The following is a 20,711-nucleotide window of genomic DNA, read 5'->3' on the forward strand; positions in this document are numbered from 1 at the left end:
ACACACACACACACACACACACACACACACACACACACACACACACAAAATGCTTCAAAGACATCTTCTCTGCCAGCAACTGTCTGTTTAACCTCTGACTGGTGTGAGCCTTGTTACTGATATTTGTAGGCAAGGATAATTATTTCAAAACAAATATGTAATCCTCTTCATTTCTTTTTTCTTTAAAAATTTTGCCTTCCTTTTTCAAAGTCAGCGCCCCACTCTGCCTCAGTTCTCCCTCCCTGGGTTTCACCCACTGTCCAACTGGTCCCTTTGAAATGAACTTGATACCTTGGTTGGAAATGCAGAGATCACTCCTCTTCTGCGTCTCTCTTGCTGGGAGCTGTGCTCCGGAGCTGTTCCTATTTGGCCATTTTGGTGGTGGTCTATTGTACAGTATTTTAATTGCTAACTGAGAGGATCTTAGATGTTCTCACTATAAAAAATAAGAGAAAAATGAAACTATGTGAAGTGATGGATACTTTAATAACGTGATTGTGGTGATTACTTCACAGTATATATATATATCACAACATCATGTTATGGACCTTAAGTATACTCTATTTTTTAAAAATTAAGGCAGACTATAAATATATAATTTATCATCTTTACCATTTTAAAATGTACAGCTCAGTGACAATAAATACATTTATTTTTATACTTAATTTGTATTTGCTGGTTCTACCTCAATAAAGCTAAAAAATATATTTAAATAAATGTTAAAGAAATTTACGTATACACAAACAAGAAAATAAGTATGTAGAAATTCCGTCTTTCATAAAAATAAGCCAAAAGAATAAAAATATTATCCAAATTCTTTGAAAAATAATTAGCAGATGGAACATTTTATTATATTTGTACAAATGTACTCAAAAATCTTATTTTAACTCAATTTTAGTGATTTATCTCCCATAAATTTCTTACATAGAGAGATTAATTTGTCCAAGGTCACATCTTGTAATATGTTTTGAGAGAATTTTCTAGTTTTGGAAAAAGGGGATCTGTGAATGTTACTGTGAGGCACCCCTGGGAAAACATAGGAGGGGGAATTTCTTTTTAAAAGAGACCTGGCCACAAACAGTATTTTTAGAAAAAGTGTGGTTAGGCACTGATGGAATTTTGTAAAGCAGGAAGGAAATCATTGTGCCATATAATGTTCCAAAAATTAGAATGAATATATATATTTTTCTTCGGAATTTATCTTCTAGATAATTTTAATTTAGAAGGAATGCCATTAAATATTTTGTTAATGATTATTGGGTTGCTATTACACATTATTTATTTCTACTTTGCCCAGTATTTTGCAGTTATCTGGGAATTTCGTCATCTCAAAATTAAAAACTAGGGTGTGGTTATCTTTACTTACATAATAGTGCAATTTTTTTTGTGGAATAACAAAATTTCTTTGTTCTCTAACCATGCTTTGCTTTATTTTATTTTGCAAATGATTTAAAAATTCTTCTTCTTTTTTTTTTTTGTTTTGAAACAGAGTCTCACTCTCTTGTCCAGGCTGGAGTGCGGTGGCACAATTTCAGCTCACTGCAACTTCTACCTCCCAGGCTCAAGCAATTCTCCTGCCCCAGCCTCCTGAGTAGCTGGAGTTACAGGCACACACCACAGCACCTGGTTAATTTTTGTGTTTTTAGTAGAGACAGGGTTTTGGCATGTTGGCCAGGCTGGTCTCAGATCTGCCTGCCTCAGCCTCCCAAAGTGCTGGGATTACAGGTGCGAGCCACTGCGCCTGGCCTGATTTAAAAATTCTTATGAATACAGTTACTTGTAGCATTGATATTTGGCAAAGGTCATTCCAATCTTTTTACTATGTATTATGATTTTTGCAGGTTAGTATGTATTCTCTTAAATATTTATCTTTGTTTACTCTTCACAAGTTTATTATGCAACCAATTTTGGATTTACATAGAGATTTATAAATAAATTCACATAGCAACTTACAGCTTTGAATGCATTTGTAGAAAAGAAATACTATTGAAAATCAAGGTAGACATTCAACTCAGGAAACAAGGAAACTTTTTATCTTTCTTTAACCTTAGAATTTAGAAGCGATACTAAGATGAAACTAGGTTTGGACCTTTTTCAATAATTCTGACCACTGTTCTGTAAATTCAATCTATAAAAAAAGTAGAGATTTGGGATTGAATTTTGTTTTATTTTTTTCCCAAAGACTTCTGTCTCTGATATCTTAGTGTCTGGCAATTGTTTTTGGTAGTAGGTGGGCTCTGAATAAATGTCGGTTGAATAAATGTGTAAAAACCAAGCAAAGGGGTGTTATTTCAACTGCCTACAGGGTGTCACAACAAATACCAATGAAAAAGAAACAAAATAAAGACTCAATACAGTAATAATTCTCCAGTGAACACTCCAGTCCTCTAGAGCTACTTCCCTGTATCCCCCAAAAGTGCTCTCTAACCAGACGCAAGCAGGGGACGCCAGTGCTCTCAGGCCATGAACGGTGATGGGAAGCCTCATACCTGCCCTCACTCTTTCTTCATACCTAGGGTGAAGCTGGCCCACTGACTTCCAACATGCTCTCTTCATTTGGGTACGGATGGGGATCCAAGGCCCCTATGTATTTCCTCCAGACTCGCTCATAAAACATGGGTGAAATCTACCTGCCCTCTAGCTCACCACTTCCAGGTCAAGCTCAGTCATGAGCCACTTTAACTATGACAATTGGCTTGACTGGGGAAACTGAACAAGAGGGAGCTTTCTTTAGATTATCTGATAATCTGCATTGCCATTGCTTCTGCTTTTTCGGCAGCATGGAGAGTTGGATTATGGAGAGTTGCCCGTGGATTATGCAGCTACATCCAGGATGCCGACTGTCTTCTGATCATGATCAAGAGAAGAGTGATGAGACACAGGTGGAGGAGAGGATCACAGAGAGGTAGAAATGGGAAACTGGTGGATGGGCCACTAGGCACCATGGAGTGACTACCATCACTTCTCACAGATTAGATAATCAACAGCCCAAGTATGGATTTGATTTCTCCAAGGCCAAAAGCTACCAAATTTTCTAGCCAGACTACAGACTTTGTTTTAAGCCAGGATCTGTTTTCCAGCGGTTAGTGCAATTAGGTAGGCTGGGAGGATGTAGACAAGGGCAGTGAGAAAATCTGGAGCCAGATAGTGGGAGAAACAGGGGAAATGAAAAACCCCGTGGGAGGCTGTGGCAAAGGGAGGCAGTGGGGTTTCTCTGACAGCGAAGTCAGCAGGGAGATTTGTCTGTCTGTGCAGCAAGAGAAGTCAGATGACAGTGCAAGTGCATGTGGAGAGGGGTACTGATATCTGAGTTCTGAGGGTAGGTGTCCTGCCAAGTCATCATTCCTTTACCAGAGCTTCAATGCTGCTCCTACTCCTCCTCTTCGAAGGACTCTGCTGTCCTGGGGAAAATACAGCAGGTAAGAAGAGTACAGGTGGCAAGTTACTTATGGTAAGGCACCGGAGGCTGAGAAGAAGCTCTGGGGAGGACCGGGGGAGGGAGCAGTACTCCTCTAGGATGTTCTCGGAGTATGCCTTTCAGGCTAGTTCCCAGCAGAGAATTCTCACTCACAGTCTCAGTTTTTGTCTCCGATTTTGGAGAAACGTAGCTGGCCCCAGGGGAAAAGCGTATCGGAGTATGTGCAACCTGCATAACTATCTCTCTTCTCTGGGTCCCTTTTCTTCCTTTGGCATCACTTCTCCTGTCCCTTTACATTATCTCCACTTGTCATCTCTCTCTCTCTCAGTTCCCCAGGCTCTACAATCCTATCGTCTAGCAGCAGAGGAACCCCTGGCCTTCCGCATGCTCCAAACTTCCTCCTTTGCCAACCACAGCTGGGCACACAGTGAGGGCTCAGGATGGCTGGGCGACCTGCAGACTCATGGCTGGGACACTGCCTTGGGCACCATCCGCTATCTGAAGCCCTGGTCCCACGGAAACTTCAGCCAGCAGGAGCTGAAAAACTTACAGTCACTGCTCCAGTTGTACTTCCACGGTTTTACCCGGGTAGTGCAAGCTTATGCTGGTCATTTTCAGTTTGAATGTAAGTTTCTTGCTCTAAGCTGATAATTTGCTTGAGGACATCAACTATTTTCCAAAGCAGAAGATAGTATATAGACTCTGACCATCATTTAACCTTACTAACCTTACTCGTCACTCTCTGGCTCCCTCGCCCTCCTCTGCTTCACCCTTCACCACAACCCACACTCCACCATATACACAAAAGGGCCTGCATGTGCATATCTCAACATACCCCCGAATATACCTTCCTGTTCTGGCTCTTTGGAATCATTGTCTCCTCTGGATCTTCTGCCCTTCATTCCTGCCCTCCAACTCAGCCTTTCTCAACCCAGTTTCTGCCCTTCTTTCTCCCTGGCCTGAGTGTTCACATGGACTGGCCTAACCAACTTTCACGTGAATTCTTTATGACCAGTCTTCTATCTTCCTGATAGCCTTCCCATCTATCACTTTCCCATTAATTATTTCAAAGTATCTTCATTATCTTCAAATTTTCTTCCCACAAATTTTCTTCCCCTTTCCCATTAAGCTCTAGTCTCCATATGATTTCCCAGCAAAATTTTCTTCCCTTGAATCTCTTTACTCTTTAAATTGTTTTCCTTCCTTGTGGTTCTTTCCATATTGATCTCTTGTCTCTGTCCACTCTCAGACCCCTTCGAGATCCAGATATCAGCTGGCTGTAGAATGAATGCCCCACAAATCTTCTTAAACGTGGCATATCAAGGATTAGATTTCCTGAGTCTCCAAGGAATTTCCTGGGAGCCATCTCCAGGAGCAGGGATCCGGGCCCAGAATGTCTGTAAAGAGCTCAATCGCTACCTAGATTTTAAAGAAATACTGCAAAGCCTTCTGGGTCACACCTGTCCTCGATTTCTGGCGGGGCTCATGGAAGGAGGGGAGTCAGAACTGAAACGAAAAGGTGAGCCTAACTCTTTCTCCCCTCTTGTTCCTAGTACTATCACTCTCGTGTTTGAATTTGCCACTCATCATCATTTTGAAAGACATAGTGACAGGCTGGGAGGTGAGATGTGTTGGTTTAGGACTATTTCTTAGACCAGAGAAAGAAGTGATTATTAAGTCATTCTTAGTATTATTATTAAGGCACCTGAGTCCCTGAGCTCTGGCCCGGGGTACCCTTCAAAATTCCATTTTTCCTGTCTTCTTCTGCCTAGTGAAGCCAGAGGCCTGGCTGTCCCGTGGCCCCAGTGCCAGGCCTGGTCGTCTGCTGCTGGTGTGCCATGTCTCAGGATTCTACCCAAAGTCCGTGTGGGTGATGTGGATGCGGGGTGAGCAGGAGCAGCGGGGCACTCAGCGAGGGGACGTCCTGCCCAATGCTGATGAGACATGGTATCTCCAAGCAACCCTGGAGGTGGCGACTGGGGAGGCCGCTGGCCTATCCTGTCGGGTGAAGCACAGCAGTCTAGAGGGCCATGATCTAATCATCCACTGGGGTGAGAAAAAGCTGAGGCTCTGCTGGGAAATAATGAAAGAGAGCCCTGGGGCTTTTGAGTGAGGGGCTGTGGAAATGGGTAGGAATGCTAGGCACAAGAAGGGTAAAACTGGGAGAATCAAAATAAAGAAGGATAGAGTATGACAGTTGGGAATTAAAGATACTAACAAAAAAAGGGGGAGGAACTAGTGATTTGTTGGGAGAGGGTTGGGAGGAGATCACAGACAAAGGATCAGGAGGAATTGAAATGAGGGCTCTGGAAAACACAGATGAAAACTCTAGGAAGGTCCCACCCTTGTGAAATGAGCAATCTCAGCTTGGGGGAATAGAGTATTTTGGGGTTGATGTTCTCATTCTATCCCTAATTAGGTGGATATTCCATCTTTCTCATCCTGATCTATTTGACTGTGATAGTTACCCTGGTCATACTGGTTGTACTTGACTCATGGTTTAAAAAACAGAGGTGAGACTTTTCTTGTTCTTTGTTTCTTCAGCCTCTAATCAACTCATTATTTTTTCCTCCATCTTTTTTCTTTCTGCCTTTCCCCTTTATTTCCCTTCTTTGAGATTAATATCGTCCTCTTTTTCCACAGTTCAAATAAGAACATTCCCTACACACCCAGCCCTGTCTTTCCCATGGGAGACAACACCCGGGACACCAAGAATTCAAGACATCAGTTCTGCTTGGCACAAGTATTGTGGATCAGAAACAGACTCTTGGAGAAGTGGAAGACTCGCATAAATCAACTCTGGTGATGTTTGTTTTACCTTATACGTAAAATCCTTGCCTGCATCTTCTTACACATAGTGCATGTCCCGTAAGGGAAGCACACTTTTAAACAGCTTGTACTAGCAAAGATATTGATCCCTTTAAAAATATTTTTTTCCCTGTCTTCCAGTGATATTTTTTTTCCTGCTTTGGCTACATATCCATCATTGTTGATTTTTCAAAGTATAATCTAGATGCTTCTTTTTTATGGACTCCCAGGATCATCCAATTGAGAGCTCTTCCATACTCCCCAAATTGAACTGATCTTCACAGGCACATTCATCTCTTCCTACTCGGAATAATAGTTATTTGTTTTTTTTTTTTTTTTAAATCTCAGTTGCTTGAAAGTAGGATTTAGGCATTTGTGTCTGTATTCATGACCAAAAACCTTATCCGAATTCAGGGCCAGCTTCATAAGCATGTGACCTGTGCAGACACATGGAATCGTATGCTCTGAAGGAAACTATGCTAGATTTAATGCTCTGCTGTTGTCATCTTGGAATCTTTAATCATTTTCAAACAAGAGATACTGCATTTTCATTTTTCACTGACCCCACAAATTGTATCGCTGATTCTGTCTGAATGTAATATTTCTCAATAAATGCTGACTGAAATAAATTTGTTGTCAGATCAAGTGACGTTGTCTTACTCCATTCCTTCTCTGAGATCTCGGCATCATTTGATGGTGCTCTTATTAAAACTCTTCCTCTCATGTGGAGAAATAGGAACACTTTTACACTGTTGGCGGGAGTGCAAATTATTTCAACCATTGTGGAAGACAGTGTGGCAATTCTTCAAGGACCTAGAAATGGAAATTCCATTTGACCCAGCAATCCCATTACTGGGTATATATCCAAAGGATTATAAATCATTCTACTATAAGGACACATGCACACAAATGTTCATTGTAGCACTGCTTACATTAGCAAAGACCTGGAACCAATCCAAATGCCCATCGATGATAGACTGGACAGGGAAAACGTGGCACATATACATCATGCAATACTATGCAGCCATAAAAAACGATGAGTTTGTGTCCTTTGTAGGGACATGGATGAATCTGGAAACCATCATTCTCAGCAAACTGACACAAGAACAGAAAATCAAACACCGCATGTTCTCACTCATAGGTGGGTGTTGAACAATGAGAACACATGGACACAGGGAGGGGAGCATCACACACTGGGGTCTGTGGGGGGGGATTTGGGGGAGGGACAGCGGGGGGTGGGGAGTTGGGGAGGGATAACATGGGGAGAAATGCCAAATATAGTCGATGGGGAGGAAGGCAGCAAACCACATTGCCATGTATGTACCTATACAACAATGTTGCATGTTCTTCACATGTACCCCAAAACCTAAAATGCAATTATATATATATATATATATATATATATATATATATATAATCTTCCTCTCTCCCTTTGCCTCTCACCAGAGGTGAAGGAGGCAGATGAGTGCCTCAGATTCCATAGTGATTGGGATGTTAATGAATCTTCGGGGATATTTAAAAAAATAATAACATAAGAGCTATCTCCTGCCAAAGTGAGGACAGGTTTGAACTGGCATTCCTACTTCCCTGAGCCGTGTATATATGTGTATCTTCGTGGATGTGCATATTCATGGGAGAAATTCATATTTTGAGCAATTAGAGCACGTAGGGTTTGAGGCAGAGCTAAGGTGATGAAGCAAACTAGTGATTGGATGCCTGTTAAGCTACACATTTGTTTTTATTTATTAGCTTGGCTTATTATTATTATTTACAGTTTGTTTTCATATGGATTCTTACATTTATCTACTTACTTTAATTGAGATACATTTGATTGAGCCTACTGGAAAGCAGGAAGCTGGTAGAGGTGCAGTGTTTGTATACATGTCCAGTCAATCCCTCCCTTGGATGGAATAATTGAGCAGGTTGTGCAGATTTCTTAGTGAAAGTTATAAGCTTCATGCTGGGCATTTTCAAGTAATCAGTAAGGGTCCCATGATTACACATCCGGGCTGCACTCTTACTCATAAACAAGGTATTGAGGCCAGCCTTTTCACTGTTGAGAATCCGTCACCTTCCCTATGGCATATCCAGTCAGTCTATCTAGAGTCAGGTCACTGGAGTCCAGAAAGGAAGGTGGAATTTTAAAGGGGTATTTGGAGCAACAAATGATGAAAAGTCAGGGTTCCATTATGTGGTATAACTCTACAGGGGAGGACCTCTAGTAAAATGAAGAGGTTCACGTAGGAAACTTTCTGTTTTGGGCACAAGGTATGTAGTGAAAATGTACTTCTGATGATAACTGCTTAAATAGATTTCCCCCCATGACTCTAGTGTTTGAGTTTCAGTAATTTTTGAACTCCTGATCTGGCTCAGGACAGTTTCTCTGGTCCTCTGTTCAATATTTTCTCCACTGCACATTATGCTTCTGTGATACTATTTTTTCTGTCTCTTAATTATGTCAGACTTCTCAGTTCAAGTGTCACACCCTGATTAGCCTAGGCAGAGCACTCCATCTTAGTCATATATGAGTTCAATTTATTTCAAATACTTAATTTAGTTAAAATTACTCTTTTATGTATTCATGGACTTTTTCATCTGAAATGTAAGCACTGTAACATCCTGGATTTTATCCGTCTTGACCACGTCTGTATCTCTGTGCCTAGATTACAGCCTGTCATATAGTGGGTGATTTTAAAAAGTTTTGTTGAGTGAAAAAATGGGATTAAACTTTGTCTTGTCGGAAAAGAGTTTACTAGTATCTATCTGATAGGCCATAGATTTGTAGGTATTGATAGGTGTCCAAAGCACTGGTGTCACTAAAAAAACAGGTGAATCATGGATATTGCACAAAGACGGTAAAATGGTCACTCTTTGAAGGAAAGAGCCCAATTCTATCTTTCCTTCAAGTCATTGCCTTTACAAGTCTGCCAACATCCTAAGATACAGATAAAGCTTAGTAAGAAGGGACTCTTACTTTGACTCATTTCATACCCAGGAGGAAGGGAGGAGACCCCAGAGCAATTTATCAGAATTCTCTGTACTATGAGTAGCAACCGCAGTTAACCACAAATACCACTTTGTTTTTTCCTTCTGTTGTACTTTGGTGATCCCCATGGAATCTCTTAGGGACAGATGACTGTTGTGTACAGTGATTTTAAAGAAGCTCTAGGTTCTTGAACAAAATACCTTATGCATTCAGTCATTTTTTCACAAGGCCCTTTAGTTGAGAAATGGGCATATATTTGGATGAGGCACAAGCTATACCTTTTGTAGACAATAGATCTCGGCTGCCTGCACAAAACATCCCTTTTCCCCATAAATTGACATAAAAGGGTTAAAAAAGAGCCTCAGGACAAAGAATCATATTTAAGAAATGTCAGCTCAACAGGACTTGAAGAAGTTTAAATATCAGTCCATAATAGTGTCAGGAAATCTCTGGGTCATCCCTGTAGTTTGGTGAACCTTTGGGCTGGGTAATTTTATTATAAATCCTGGATGATGGAGTACTTAAGAGCAAAATATGTTGCTAAAGACAGAGGTGTTACCTAGTACTATTAACCACTTCATTCTGGCTGAAACTCGGGGACATGGGACTTATTTTAGAGGACAAGGGTAGTTTTTTTTTCAATAGTTAGGGATACCAATTTCCATTCCTACCAGGTATAAAACCAAGTAGGTAATCTGCTTTGCTGACAGTACACATCTGGAGCTTTCTGTGTTCTGTTGTAAACACAAATACAGTAGGAATGAGAGTAGGTAGTTTTGGAAAAAGTGATGGAGGGGGTATTCTTGGTGGTTGCTAAATTTCTCCAGAAATAGCATTAACTGGGGGAGGATGCAGTGGGACTGGTGGAATCAGAATATGCTGTGGCCAAAGCTCCAAAGAGTGCAGAAGCCACATGCCCTGGATAAACCATGACCTAACATTCTGCTATCTTCTATCTAATGAATGAGGTAAGCTGAGGATATGGAAGGCTTGATAAGTGGAGCAACTTACACTGAAACAGGGCTCCAGGCCTCCAAGTGGAGGCCTGCAAATGAATGAAGATGTTTATGCAGTACCTGCTCTGGAGCTTGTATTCAGAGGAGGAGATCTAGTTAAGGGCACATGACTCCTTCTTCAGGTTACCCATAGAAGGTACTTATAGATTTTTGAAACTTAGACTTTACTCTTAAGGAATTAGAACTAGTTCATAATCCTTCCTCATTAACCATCTTCTTATTCTCATTTTCTTATGTAAATGGTTCCATTATCTTACTAGTTTTTCAAGATCCAAACTTTCTTCTGTTTGCTTTATTATTCTTCCTGAATAGCAAGTTACCAGAACTTTCTTTATAAGTTCTTTTATGTTCCATTTCCTCTTCCTTGATCCAGATCCAAGTGTGAATACCACTGCCAAAAATGTAATGAAAATTACCAAACCCATTATCAACAATGTGATGATGATTACATATTGAGCATGAGCTCTTATTACAGCAAATAAGAGAAGTATTTGTTTTATGATTAAAACTAAATGAATAATAAAAATCATTTGAATGGGGCCTGCTGTAGGCCAGGGATTCTTCTCCATACTGTATACATATTAACTTATATAATCTTCTTATCAATCCCGAGCATATAATATTATTCCCATTTTATATATGAAGAGACAAAGGTCACATAATTAGTAAGTATGTACGCAATTTTGCTCCAAAATCCCTGCTTTAACTACTACATACACATTCACTAAATAACTATTGGAAGCTTGTTATGTGATAAATGTCATTACGGTAATGAAATGCATTAAAGACACATAAATATATTACTCTGTCTTTATGGAACTTACATTGACAGTGGAGGGGCTGGAAAGACAGACAATAAGTAAATAAAAATATTATATTAAGGTGATGGCATATTAAGATTAATAACTGCATCGAGGGAAAGGAATCAGAGAGAAATTATTTATTATTTCCAAGTTTGGGACAGAATGGGCCACTCTGAGAATGTGGCTTTTGAGAAGGGAACTAAAGCAAGAACAAACAACAAGTCATGCAGTATCTGGGGAAAGAACATTTCAGGCAAAGGAACTACAAAGAAAAGCAGCATTGGAATGGCCATTTTCTAAAACCTGTGAGAATTCCAGTGTAGATGGGCTGGAGTGAATGACAGGAAACATAAGAAATGAGGCCAGTGAGTTGGAGTCAGATCACAAAGGGGACTTACTGGCCACCACACAGTGATTAAAAAACATTGCAGGGTTTTAAATGAATGTAAAGTGGTTGTTAGGTAAAAGGAGATGAGTTCTGAGAAGCAGAGAGTAGAATTATGGTTGTCAGGGCCTAAGGGGAAGAGTCAATGGCGAGATTGCGGTCAATGGGCACAAAATTTCAGTTACACGAGATAAATAAGTTCTGGAGATCCAGCGTACAGCACAGAACCTATGGCTAACAATGTTGTATTGCATACTTAAAATCTGCTGAGAGAGATATTGTGTTAAGTGTTCTTACCACACGCACAAAACATTACCACTACTAATGATGGGGTGTGAAAAAACTTATGGCTTTGATGGTGGTGATGTGATCATGGGCATGTACTTACCTTTATATTAATTGAGTTGGATACATTAAACATTAGCAGCTTTTTACATTCTACCTTAATACAGTGGTTAACAAAAGGAGATGAGTTCTTAAACACAAGTGTCACCTGGGTTTGCCATCTGTGGTTACAAAATGGGACACGATTGTATCTGTAAGCATATTACAGAGATCCCAATCTGCTTATCTTCACTAGTACGAACTTATTCCCACTAAAGTATGCCTCAGCTGTGCTCACAACCCAGTCTTTCAGCATCAGTTACCAAGTAACACCTGCTTTGTTTATTCCTCTCCAGCTCATGCTTCCCTTTGCCAACTGTCTGCTGTTCTCAGGGTTGCTTGGAACAGCTTCATAAGTGCTGGTATCCATGGCAAGAAGATGATACTTATTCCAAGGGTAGCTACCTCCTATTTCTCCAAAGCTTCTGCCCATCTTCAGATGGCTTTATGGAAGGATGCTCCATATACAGGCATGGGGTAGAGCTATGCTTCCATTCTTTGACTCATTTGATAAACAGTTCTAGAAGTTGCTTGGCTTGTGTTGTCTTCTTAATGCCTCTATGTACAATAACATCAGATTCTGACTCTCACCCATCTCTTAGGGTTCAGTGAAGAATCTCTTAGCAACTTTTCTTTCAGTTTCAGTTGACTGGCCAAATCAGCCAGTTAAGTCATAGCAGTAAATTAAATTACACAGGTGGCAAAGGATGAACATAAACTACATTTGTTAAAATACCTAAAAACGTTCTCAATTTCTGTCACTCTTAATGTAAGCACCTTACTTACTACTACATATCATATGTATGTGCCTCAGTGCCAAGATTATACATTTAAAGAAAAGAGAAATTTCATCAAGGGAGGTAGTTGGCTCCATGTCTTGTGTCAAGAAAATTTTAGATTACCAACATTCTTCAAATGAAGAACAATGGATCTAAAACAGAAAATAAAAATATTTAGTTTCAAAGCAAAAGATGTTTGAATGTTATAGTATGTTTAATTTTTATCAATTCTAATAAAAATTTTTATCAATTATCATAAATATATAGTGTTATATATATATGTGTGTATATATTATTCTATTAATTATGGGTTATTTATATGCATATTTGTTTGCATAAGCAGGCAAGACTAAACAGAGGAAATAGTAAGCACAGTAATCACAGAAATGTATATATTGCAACCAATACAGTAAAATTGTTTATCAGCAATTATTATCTGATTTTCAAGTGAAAAAGGGGTCCTATAATTAGTCATAGATAGTCATTGTTGAGAAGACCACTATGCACAGGCTACCAGTGTTGGAAGAGGACTCCAATTACATGGAGGGTAGCAAAAATCATCACGATGCCAACCACCAGGAACAGAAGTCCAAACACTTCTGCCCAGTGTATCCTGATATCAGAGTTTCCAAGGAAAACACAGCACAGTCAGGCCATAGATAGAACAACACTTTACTTATATAGAGAAGAGATAGAGCAAAGTCATTTTGAATAGTGTGTGTCAGTCTCTCATGGCCAGTGGGTCCCTCCCAGCAACCTGCACAGGGCAATTGGTCTATACACATCTCTCTTGTGCTGCAGCAGAAGGGCTCTTTCCTTTTCCCCTTGGAGTCTGAAATACTGAAAGCTGGGAGTGTGCTACAGAATTGGGCCATTTATGCACACACTTAACCAAAATGGAGGAGCACACATTGAGTCTGAAATAGGGAAAGATTTTCCTATAAAAGAAAATAAGCCTGGCAAAAGCGGTGGGGGTTGTCTCCTGGTAAGAAAATGTTCCAGGCCTAAGGCCCATTCTTATGTGGCCAAGGGCCAAGTTGTGGAGTTGGAAGACCACATGCATAAGACTGCCTTTCCCTACAGCCCATCCCAACTCTTGTCTGGCCACTGAAACAGCAGATAAAACATATCAATCACCCACCTTGATTTGGAGGTGTAGTTGTGTCCCACGAGGCCCCTGAACAACTTGTGTAGATGCAGTTTGCTCGAAGAGCCTCTTTTATTTTGAAAGAGCACTTTACCAGAGTTGATAGTGGAAGCAGAACCCGGAGAACGGTTCTCGTCAGAAATCCCAAGTGCTTTGATTAAGGTAACCAAAGAGGTAAAAAATGAGTCTAGGTGGACTGTGGATGTATAACTGACAAGCACCTCACTGAGTGTGGATATTCAGCTTGGTTTCTACCCTCCCTGAATACTGGTATGTAAATAGCAAGCAATGTTGGCCATAACACAACTAACACCACGTTCTGCCAGCAGATAACTGAGGGCTATTCAGTTATTCATCACCCCCTTGGCTGTGAATTAGTGAATCTGTTCTTAGATGGCCCAGGCAGTAGTGTTAACCAACTCCATCATAGTCAATGGCAAGTTGCTTATTGTTTTTCCAGGATATGTATGCCTATATTGGATATGAGGACACAGACAGTAGAATAGAGCCAGCTTGTCTGTTTGTCCTCCTGGCAGGGGTGTCTCAGGCAGCCCTGTGATGTGTCAGAAATGTGGATCCTTCCAATTTAGCGTCATGTTGAAAAAACACCTGAGACCTTCACATTTCCAAACAGCATGCCCATGTGAGGGTGCAGGCACTCTGAAGTCTAGTATGCCCCACAGAGGAACATACAATCCAGGGGAGCACATGTAACACTGGTCAGAGAGCAGTTGTTGTTGGAATTCACTTGGGGTGGCTGGAAAAATATTAGGGATGTATTAGGGAAAGTTATAGATTAGTCTCAACTCTTTTGGAAGAAGTCCAAAAGATTTTATTGGGACAGACTAAAGGCGGCCAGTCCATTAAGTTAGGGAAAAGATAGGGATGATAAAAGACTTTCCCAGTTTAAGTCTGTTTACCTCACATCTGTTTGTGTCTACACTAACTGTTTACTCATGTAAACTTTGTGCTGGATGGTCTTCTCAGGGGGAGGTCAAAGGGAATTACCCATTAATGGTGTTTACTCTGGGTCCCCGAAACTAAAGCTTTTATTATTTGTAAAGCCACTCTTTTAACCATGTTAACTATACACAAGCATGTTGACTTAGAACCTCTGTTATGAAATCTTTACTGAATAAATGTGTGGATATACAGGGGGTCTGGGTCGACTGGCAGCAGTCGCCCTCAGAAAGCAGCTGATGACCATTCCTAGCCCACTTGAATCACTGAACCAGATGTGAAAGTGCATTTATCCATCTGCCGTTGAGTCAGGGTCTGCAGGACAGACCTCCTCAGGTGGTGATTGATGTCTGAAGTTGTGACAAGTGTCAGTAGTCCAACTGTACAAAGCTTTGTCTGATTTAACCATGAATTAGGTAGCAGGGTAAAGTTGCCCAAGGTACGGGCCTTCCCATACTATCTGTGATGTTTAATTTGCCTTTAATTTTTTTTAACTTCTGATTTTATGTCTGTGGAAGAGGTAAGTAAGCTTCATGCATGGAGTATTGGGTGCCCTGCATATTTGAACTGCACTGAGGGTGTCACTCTTGAACTGGAACCTTTAATGACCATTGGAAATCCTATCAGGCTGTTGATAGGCCACACATGGACTATTTGAGGAAATTCAGAGAAAACATTCTGAATACATGAGTGGCAGATCGAACAACCCTTCAAATCTCCACTTGCTGTTACTGCTGGGCTGATCTTCACCAACGTATTGTCAATTCAGGCACTCCAACTACATTATTATACCCATAACACACTGGGTATTACCAAGGAACAAAAGGGAGAGAGATTAGTATCCCTACTGACTACCTGCCTCTGGTACTTTCAGTGGCTGGAGGCCTTCCTGCCTACTAGTTGGGGTTCTAGATGTCCAAGTATTGCAACCCAGGCTGTCTGTCCCAGTCCTGAGGCTACTATCTATGTGGGTACTCATTGTCCTTGTTACTTAACCCAGGTCTTTTGGACTTGAATATCCAGTCCAGAAAGGAAGGTCACACCCTACACAAACTTCACATGCTGGTTAATGTCACTGATGAGAGTGGAAGAATTGGATTTCCCAGTGCCTCTAAAGTGATCTTAGCACCCTAACACTCCTGGGTTCCATTACCCACCCCAGTACAATCCCATAAAAAGGAGGGCCCCAGCGATAAGTATTGTCTTCAGATTAGAGTCAGAGAGGTGGTATTTAGGGTACAATGGCAACCTGAACTGCAAACCATCTCTAAGGCTTGTACTCTAAGTGGGGGAAAAAATGGTTGGGAATACTGAGTTTGAGGTTTTGAAGTCCCAGCCTAATATGGCTTGGCTGTATCTCCACCCAAATCTCATCTTGAATTGTAGCTCCCCCAATTCTCACATGTTGTGGGAGGGACCTGGTGGGAGGTAATTGGATCATGGGGGCAGGGCTTTCCCATGCTATTCTCCTCATAGTCAATAAGTCTCATGAGATCCGATGAATTTACAAAGAGGAGTTCCCCTGCACAAGTCCCCTCTTGCCAGCCACCATGTAAGGAGTCCTTTTGCTTTTCCTTTATATTCCACCATGATTATGAGGCCTTCCCAGTCATGTGGAACTGTGAGTCCATTAAATCTCTTTTTCTTTATAAATTACCCAGTGTCAAGTGTGTCTTTATCAGCAGCACGAAAACAGACTAACACACAATCTAATAAAATGGCTGCCTGATCTACCATGACATCCACCATGTCAAACACCAAGCTCAGTGTTTCCCAACATGCATTGCAGTATCCTCTTTCCCCTGCAATGGAGTGCAATGTTTAGTGTCCATACTGTCCTAGCCAGATGTGGGTACCATGCCACTAGCAAGCCTTATTTGTTGTCCTATTTTTAGTCATTAGAGTCTACTGTTTCATTGTTTGATGTTTCCATTAACTTGCAAGTAAGAGTGCACATAATAAGCCCATTGCATTTTATGAGAGTGCACCCACAGTTGTGCTTGGGCAGTGAAAGATGTTTCTTGGTCAGAGTAAAGCCTCATATATTATCTATAAACATGACAGAGTTTTTTTTTTTTTCCCTCCAAAGGAGGCTATGGTATTTCTAACATCCACATTTTGGGCTGTAATAGTGATACCATAACCTGAATATGTGTCAACAGTGGCGAGCCACCACTAGTGCTTGTGGCTAGCTAGGGGCCATGGATTTGATGTGGTCTATCTGTCAAATTCAGGCAGGTCCTAGTCTTTGGTTAATTTGTCCTTATTTTCCTCTTTGGATGATGTGGTTCAATTAGCAAGAGCCACCAAATTATATGGTGTCCTTATTTTCCAGAATCATCTCTTGAGTCTTATCCCATTTTTATATCTAAGATGGACTTCTATTTTCAGTCCATATAGGTAGTAGGCTGCCTATTGGCTGCAAGCTTCATCAGAAAGAGAATTAATTTATATTTTGTTTTAAAAGATCATTTGTTATATGAGTATATATATAAGTAGCATATCATTTTTTTTTCTCACAGGCAGAAAGATGCTGCCATAGTTCTTGTCCACACATAGGCATCTTTTAATAGCTCAGTCATTTGGTTGACTTTCTCCTGATCAGGTAGCTAAGTAGTTCTCTGCCTGGGATTCAAGACCCTTTGGAGCATCCTTTGAAATATAGCTGGAGGTAGCTATGTCCCCACAGCTCTTGTATTCTGTGCAACTGAAAAATTAGCACCATTGGATGCTGCCAAGATTTATCACTTGTGCACTTTGGAGGAGTAGTCTGAGCCATACCTCCACACCTGGGCCCACTTGAGCCACAACTGGATTGCCAAGGAACTCTGCTCAGGAGTGTAGAGAGCCTTGAAATTTTCTGCCCCCAAGGTCCTGGCATTCTGGGCCTGTAATGGTTGGACTTAAACACAATCTAATCAAATGGCTGCCTGACCTACCATAACAGAAAAAGCCCTGAAAAGCTCAGAAATGTCTTTGGGATCATTCTTCCATTGTCTTAATATCACCAGGCTTTTGCCCATTCATACTAGTCTCCTTATCATAAGGTTTCCTGGCCACACCCTTGGTGTCCTCTCCTGAACTCTTTTTTTCATTTTTGTAACATAGTCAGGCTAAGAATTTTTCTAATCTTTAATGTCTGCTTCTCTTTTGATTATACATTCTATCATTTTGCCCCTCTTTTTTCACATTTTACTGTAAGCAGCCAAGAGAAGCCCGACCACACCCAAACACTTTGCTTAGAGATTTATTCCACCAAATATCTTTTTTCATTGTTTATGAGTGCCTCCTTTCACATAACACTAGGGCATAAATAGACTTTAGCAAAGTTCTTTACCATTTTATAACAGGGATGGCTTTTTCTCCAGTTTCTAATCATATTTTCCTAATTTTGGTCTGAGATCTTATCAGAATAGCCTTTACTGTCCATATTTCTGCCAATATTCTTCTGATCACAATCACTTAGGTAATCTCTAAGAAGACTGAGGCTTTTTCTACACCTCTCCTATTCTGAGCCCTCACTGGAATCACCCTAATGCGCTGTTCATAGCAGTACAGGATTTTTCTAGCATTAACATCCAAACTCTTCCATTTTCTACTTACTACTTTGTTCCAAAGCTGTTTCCACAATTTTATGATGAGGAGATATCACCACCCATTCCACAGAAATACAAGCTACTATCAGAGATTACTACAAACAACTCTATGCACATAAACCAGTAAATCTTGAAGAAATGCATAAATTCCTGGACACTTACGCCCTCCCACGACTAAACCAGGAAGAAGTTGAATTCCTGAATAAAGCAGTAACAAGGTCTGAAGCAGAGGCAGCAATTAATAGCCTACCAACCAAAAAAGGCCCAGGTTCAGATGGGCTCACCACCAAATTCTACCAGATGTACAAAGAGGAACTGGTACCATTCCTTCTGAAATTATTTCAAACAATACAGAAAGAGGGAATCCTCCCTAACTTATTTTATGAGACCAACATCATTCTGATACCAAAACCTGGTAGAGATACAATTAAAAAAGAAAATTTCAGGCCAATATCCATAATGAACATCGATGCAAAAATCTTAAATAAAATACTGGGAAAATAAAATAAATAACATATTATTTATTTATTTATTTAAGATTTTATTTTAAATCTTAAATAAAATACTGGCAAACCAAATGCAACAGCACATCAAAAACATTTGTGTAAGTTTAACCACCCTTATGTCCCGGGGATGAAGCCTACATCATGATCCAGTAGGCTTCATCCCTGGGATACAAGGCTGGTTCAACGTATGCAAATCTATAAATGTAATCCAACACATAAACAAAACCAAAGACAAAAACCACATGATTATCTCAATAGATGCAAAGAAGGCCTTCAACAAAATTCAACAGTGCTTTATGCAAAATACTGTCAATAAACTAGGTATCAATGAACGTATCTCAAAATAATAAAAGCTATTTATAACAAACCTACAGCCAATATCATACTGAATGGGCAAAAAATGGAAGCATTCCCTTTGAAATCTGGCACTAGACAAGGATGCCTTCCCTCACCATTCGTATTCAACATAGTGTTAGAAGTTCTAGCCAGAACAATCAGGCAAGAAAAAGAAACAAATGTATTCAATTAGGAAAAGAGGAAGTCAAATTGCTTATATTTGCAGACAACATGCTTGTGTATTTAGAAGACCCCATTGTCTCAGCCCAAAATCTCCTTAAGGTGATAAGCAACATCAGAAAGTTTTATTTTCAGGATACAAAATCAATGTGCAAAAATCACAAGCATTCTTATACAGCAATAACAGACAAACAGAGAGCCAAATCATGAGTGAACTCCCATTCACAATTGATACAAAGAGAATAAAATACGTAGGAATACAACTAACAAAGGACGTGAAGGACCTCTTCAAGAAAAACTACAAACCACTGCTGAAAGAACTAAGAGAGCACACCAAACAAATGGAAAAACATTTCATTCTCATGGTTAGAAATACTGAGGAAAATTTGTTAATGCTCGACATGCCCTATAAGAAATGCTCCAGGGATTAAAGGCTATAATAAGTTGACAGAAAAAAAAAATGCTCAAGGAAGTACTAAACCTGGAAGTGAAAGGATGGCATTTATAATCATAAAAACACACAAAAGTATAAAACTCACTGGTGAAGCAATCACACAAAAGAGGAAGAGAAAGGACTCAATGGTACCAGTACAGAAATTTACCAAACCACAATGACAAGACAAAAATAAAGAAATGAAGAATATACAAAACTCCAGTAAACAATAATGTGATAGGAATGAAGCCTCACTGGTAACTTTGGATGTAAATAGATTGAATTCTCCACTTATGAAATATAGAATGGCTAAATGGATAAAATTACATAATCCAATTATATGCTGCTTACAAAAAACTCACCTTACCAGTAAATACACATAAAGATAGAAAATAAATGAATGTAAAAAGATAATCCACACAAATGGAAACCAAATACTAGTAGGAGAAGGTAAACTTATATCCAATAAAACAAATTTTCAGTCAAGAGTGATTGAAAAAGACAAATAATATAATGATAAAGGATCAATCCAGCAAGAGGATAGAACAATTTTGAAAATATATGTACCCAACATTGAAGCATTCAACATTGGAGCACCCAGATCCATAAAGCCAATATTACTAAATGAAAAGGGAGAGATTTAGTACAATAAAAGTGAAAACCTCAACACCTGACTCTCAGCATTAAACATATAACCTACACAGAAAATCAACAGAACATTAGGTTTACATTGGGCCTAAGAGACCAGTGGGCCTAGGAGATGTTTACAGAATATGTCACCTGACTGCTGTAGAATACAAGTTTTTTTCATTACTACATAGAATATTCTCCATAGTAGGCCATATATTAGGCCACAAAACAAGTCTCAACAAATTAAAAATAATCAAAATTATATCAAGTATTTTCTCATATCACATTGGAATAAAACCAGAAATCAATACTAAGAGAAACTTTGGAAACTATACAAATATATC

The 20,711-nt window shown here is 39.8% G+C and overlaps 1 protein-coding gene across 3 annotated transcripts; it reads left to right on the forward strand.

The window, feature by feature from the left end:
- Positions 1 to 2,813: 2,813 nt before the first annotated feature.
- On the forward strand, positions 2,814 to 6,871 carry CD1E (CD1e molecule). Of its 3 annotated transcripts, XM_032260741.1 has the most exons (6): positions 2,814 to 3,419; positions 3,747 to 4,043; positions 4,668 to 4,937; positions 5,191 to 5,469; positions 5,838 to 5,931; positions 6,062 to 6,871. In XM_032260741.1, the coding sequence occupies exons 1-6, from the start codon at positions 3,362 to 3,364 to the stop codon at positions 6,222 to 6,224; spliced, it is 1,161 nt and encodes a 386-aa protein (XP_032116632.1). In that variant the 5' UTR covers positions 2,814 to 3,361; the 3' UTR covers positions 6,225 to 6,871. The 3 variants fall into 3 exon arrangements, with proteins under 3 accessions (XP_032116632.1, XP_032116634.1, XP_032116633.1); XM_032260743.1 differs by lacking the exon at positions 6,062 to 6,871 and having other exon boundaries at positions 5,191 to 5,365; positions 5,838 to 5,910; XM_032260742.1 differs by lacking the exons at positions 3,747 to 4,043; positions 4,668 to 4,937 and having other exon boundaries at positions 3,259 to 3,419.
- The last annotated feature ends 13,840 nt before the right edge of the window (positions 6,872 to 20,711 follow it).

The sequence above is a fragment of the Sapajus apella genome, unplaced genomic scaffold (genome assembly GCF_009761245.1).
Source record: "Sapajus apella isolate SASKATOON/1434 unplaced genomic scaffold, GSC_monkey_1.0 scaffold119, whole genome shotgun sequence".
NCBI classification, from domain to species: domain Eukaryota; kingdom Metazoa; phylum Chordata; class Mammalia; order Primates; family Cebidae; genus Sapajus; species Sapajus apella.

Bases quoted from the DNA above. Each gene is read 5' to 3' on its own strand.
- CD1E (XM_032260741.1), top strand. From the start codon at position 3,362: ATGCTGCTCCTACTCCTCCTCTTCGAAGGACTCTGCTGTCCTGGGGAA. The intron at 4,044-4,667 runs GTAAGTTTCTTG...GTCCACTCTCAG, and splicing joins TGGTCATTTTCAGTTTGAAT to ACCCCTTCGAGATCCAGATA. The intron at 5,932-6,061 runs GTGAGACTTTTC...CTTTTTCCACAG, and splicing joins TCATGGTTTAAAAAACAGAG to TTCAAATAAGAACATTCCCT.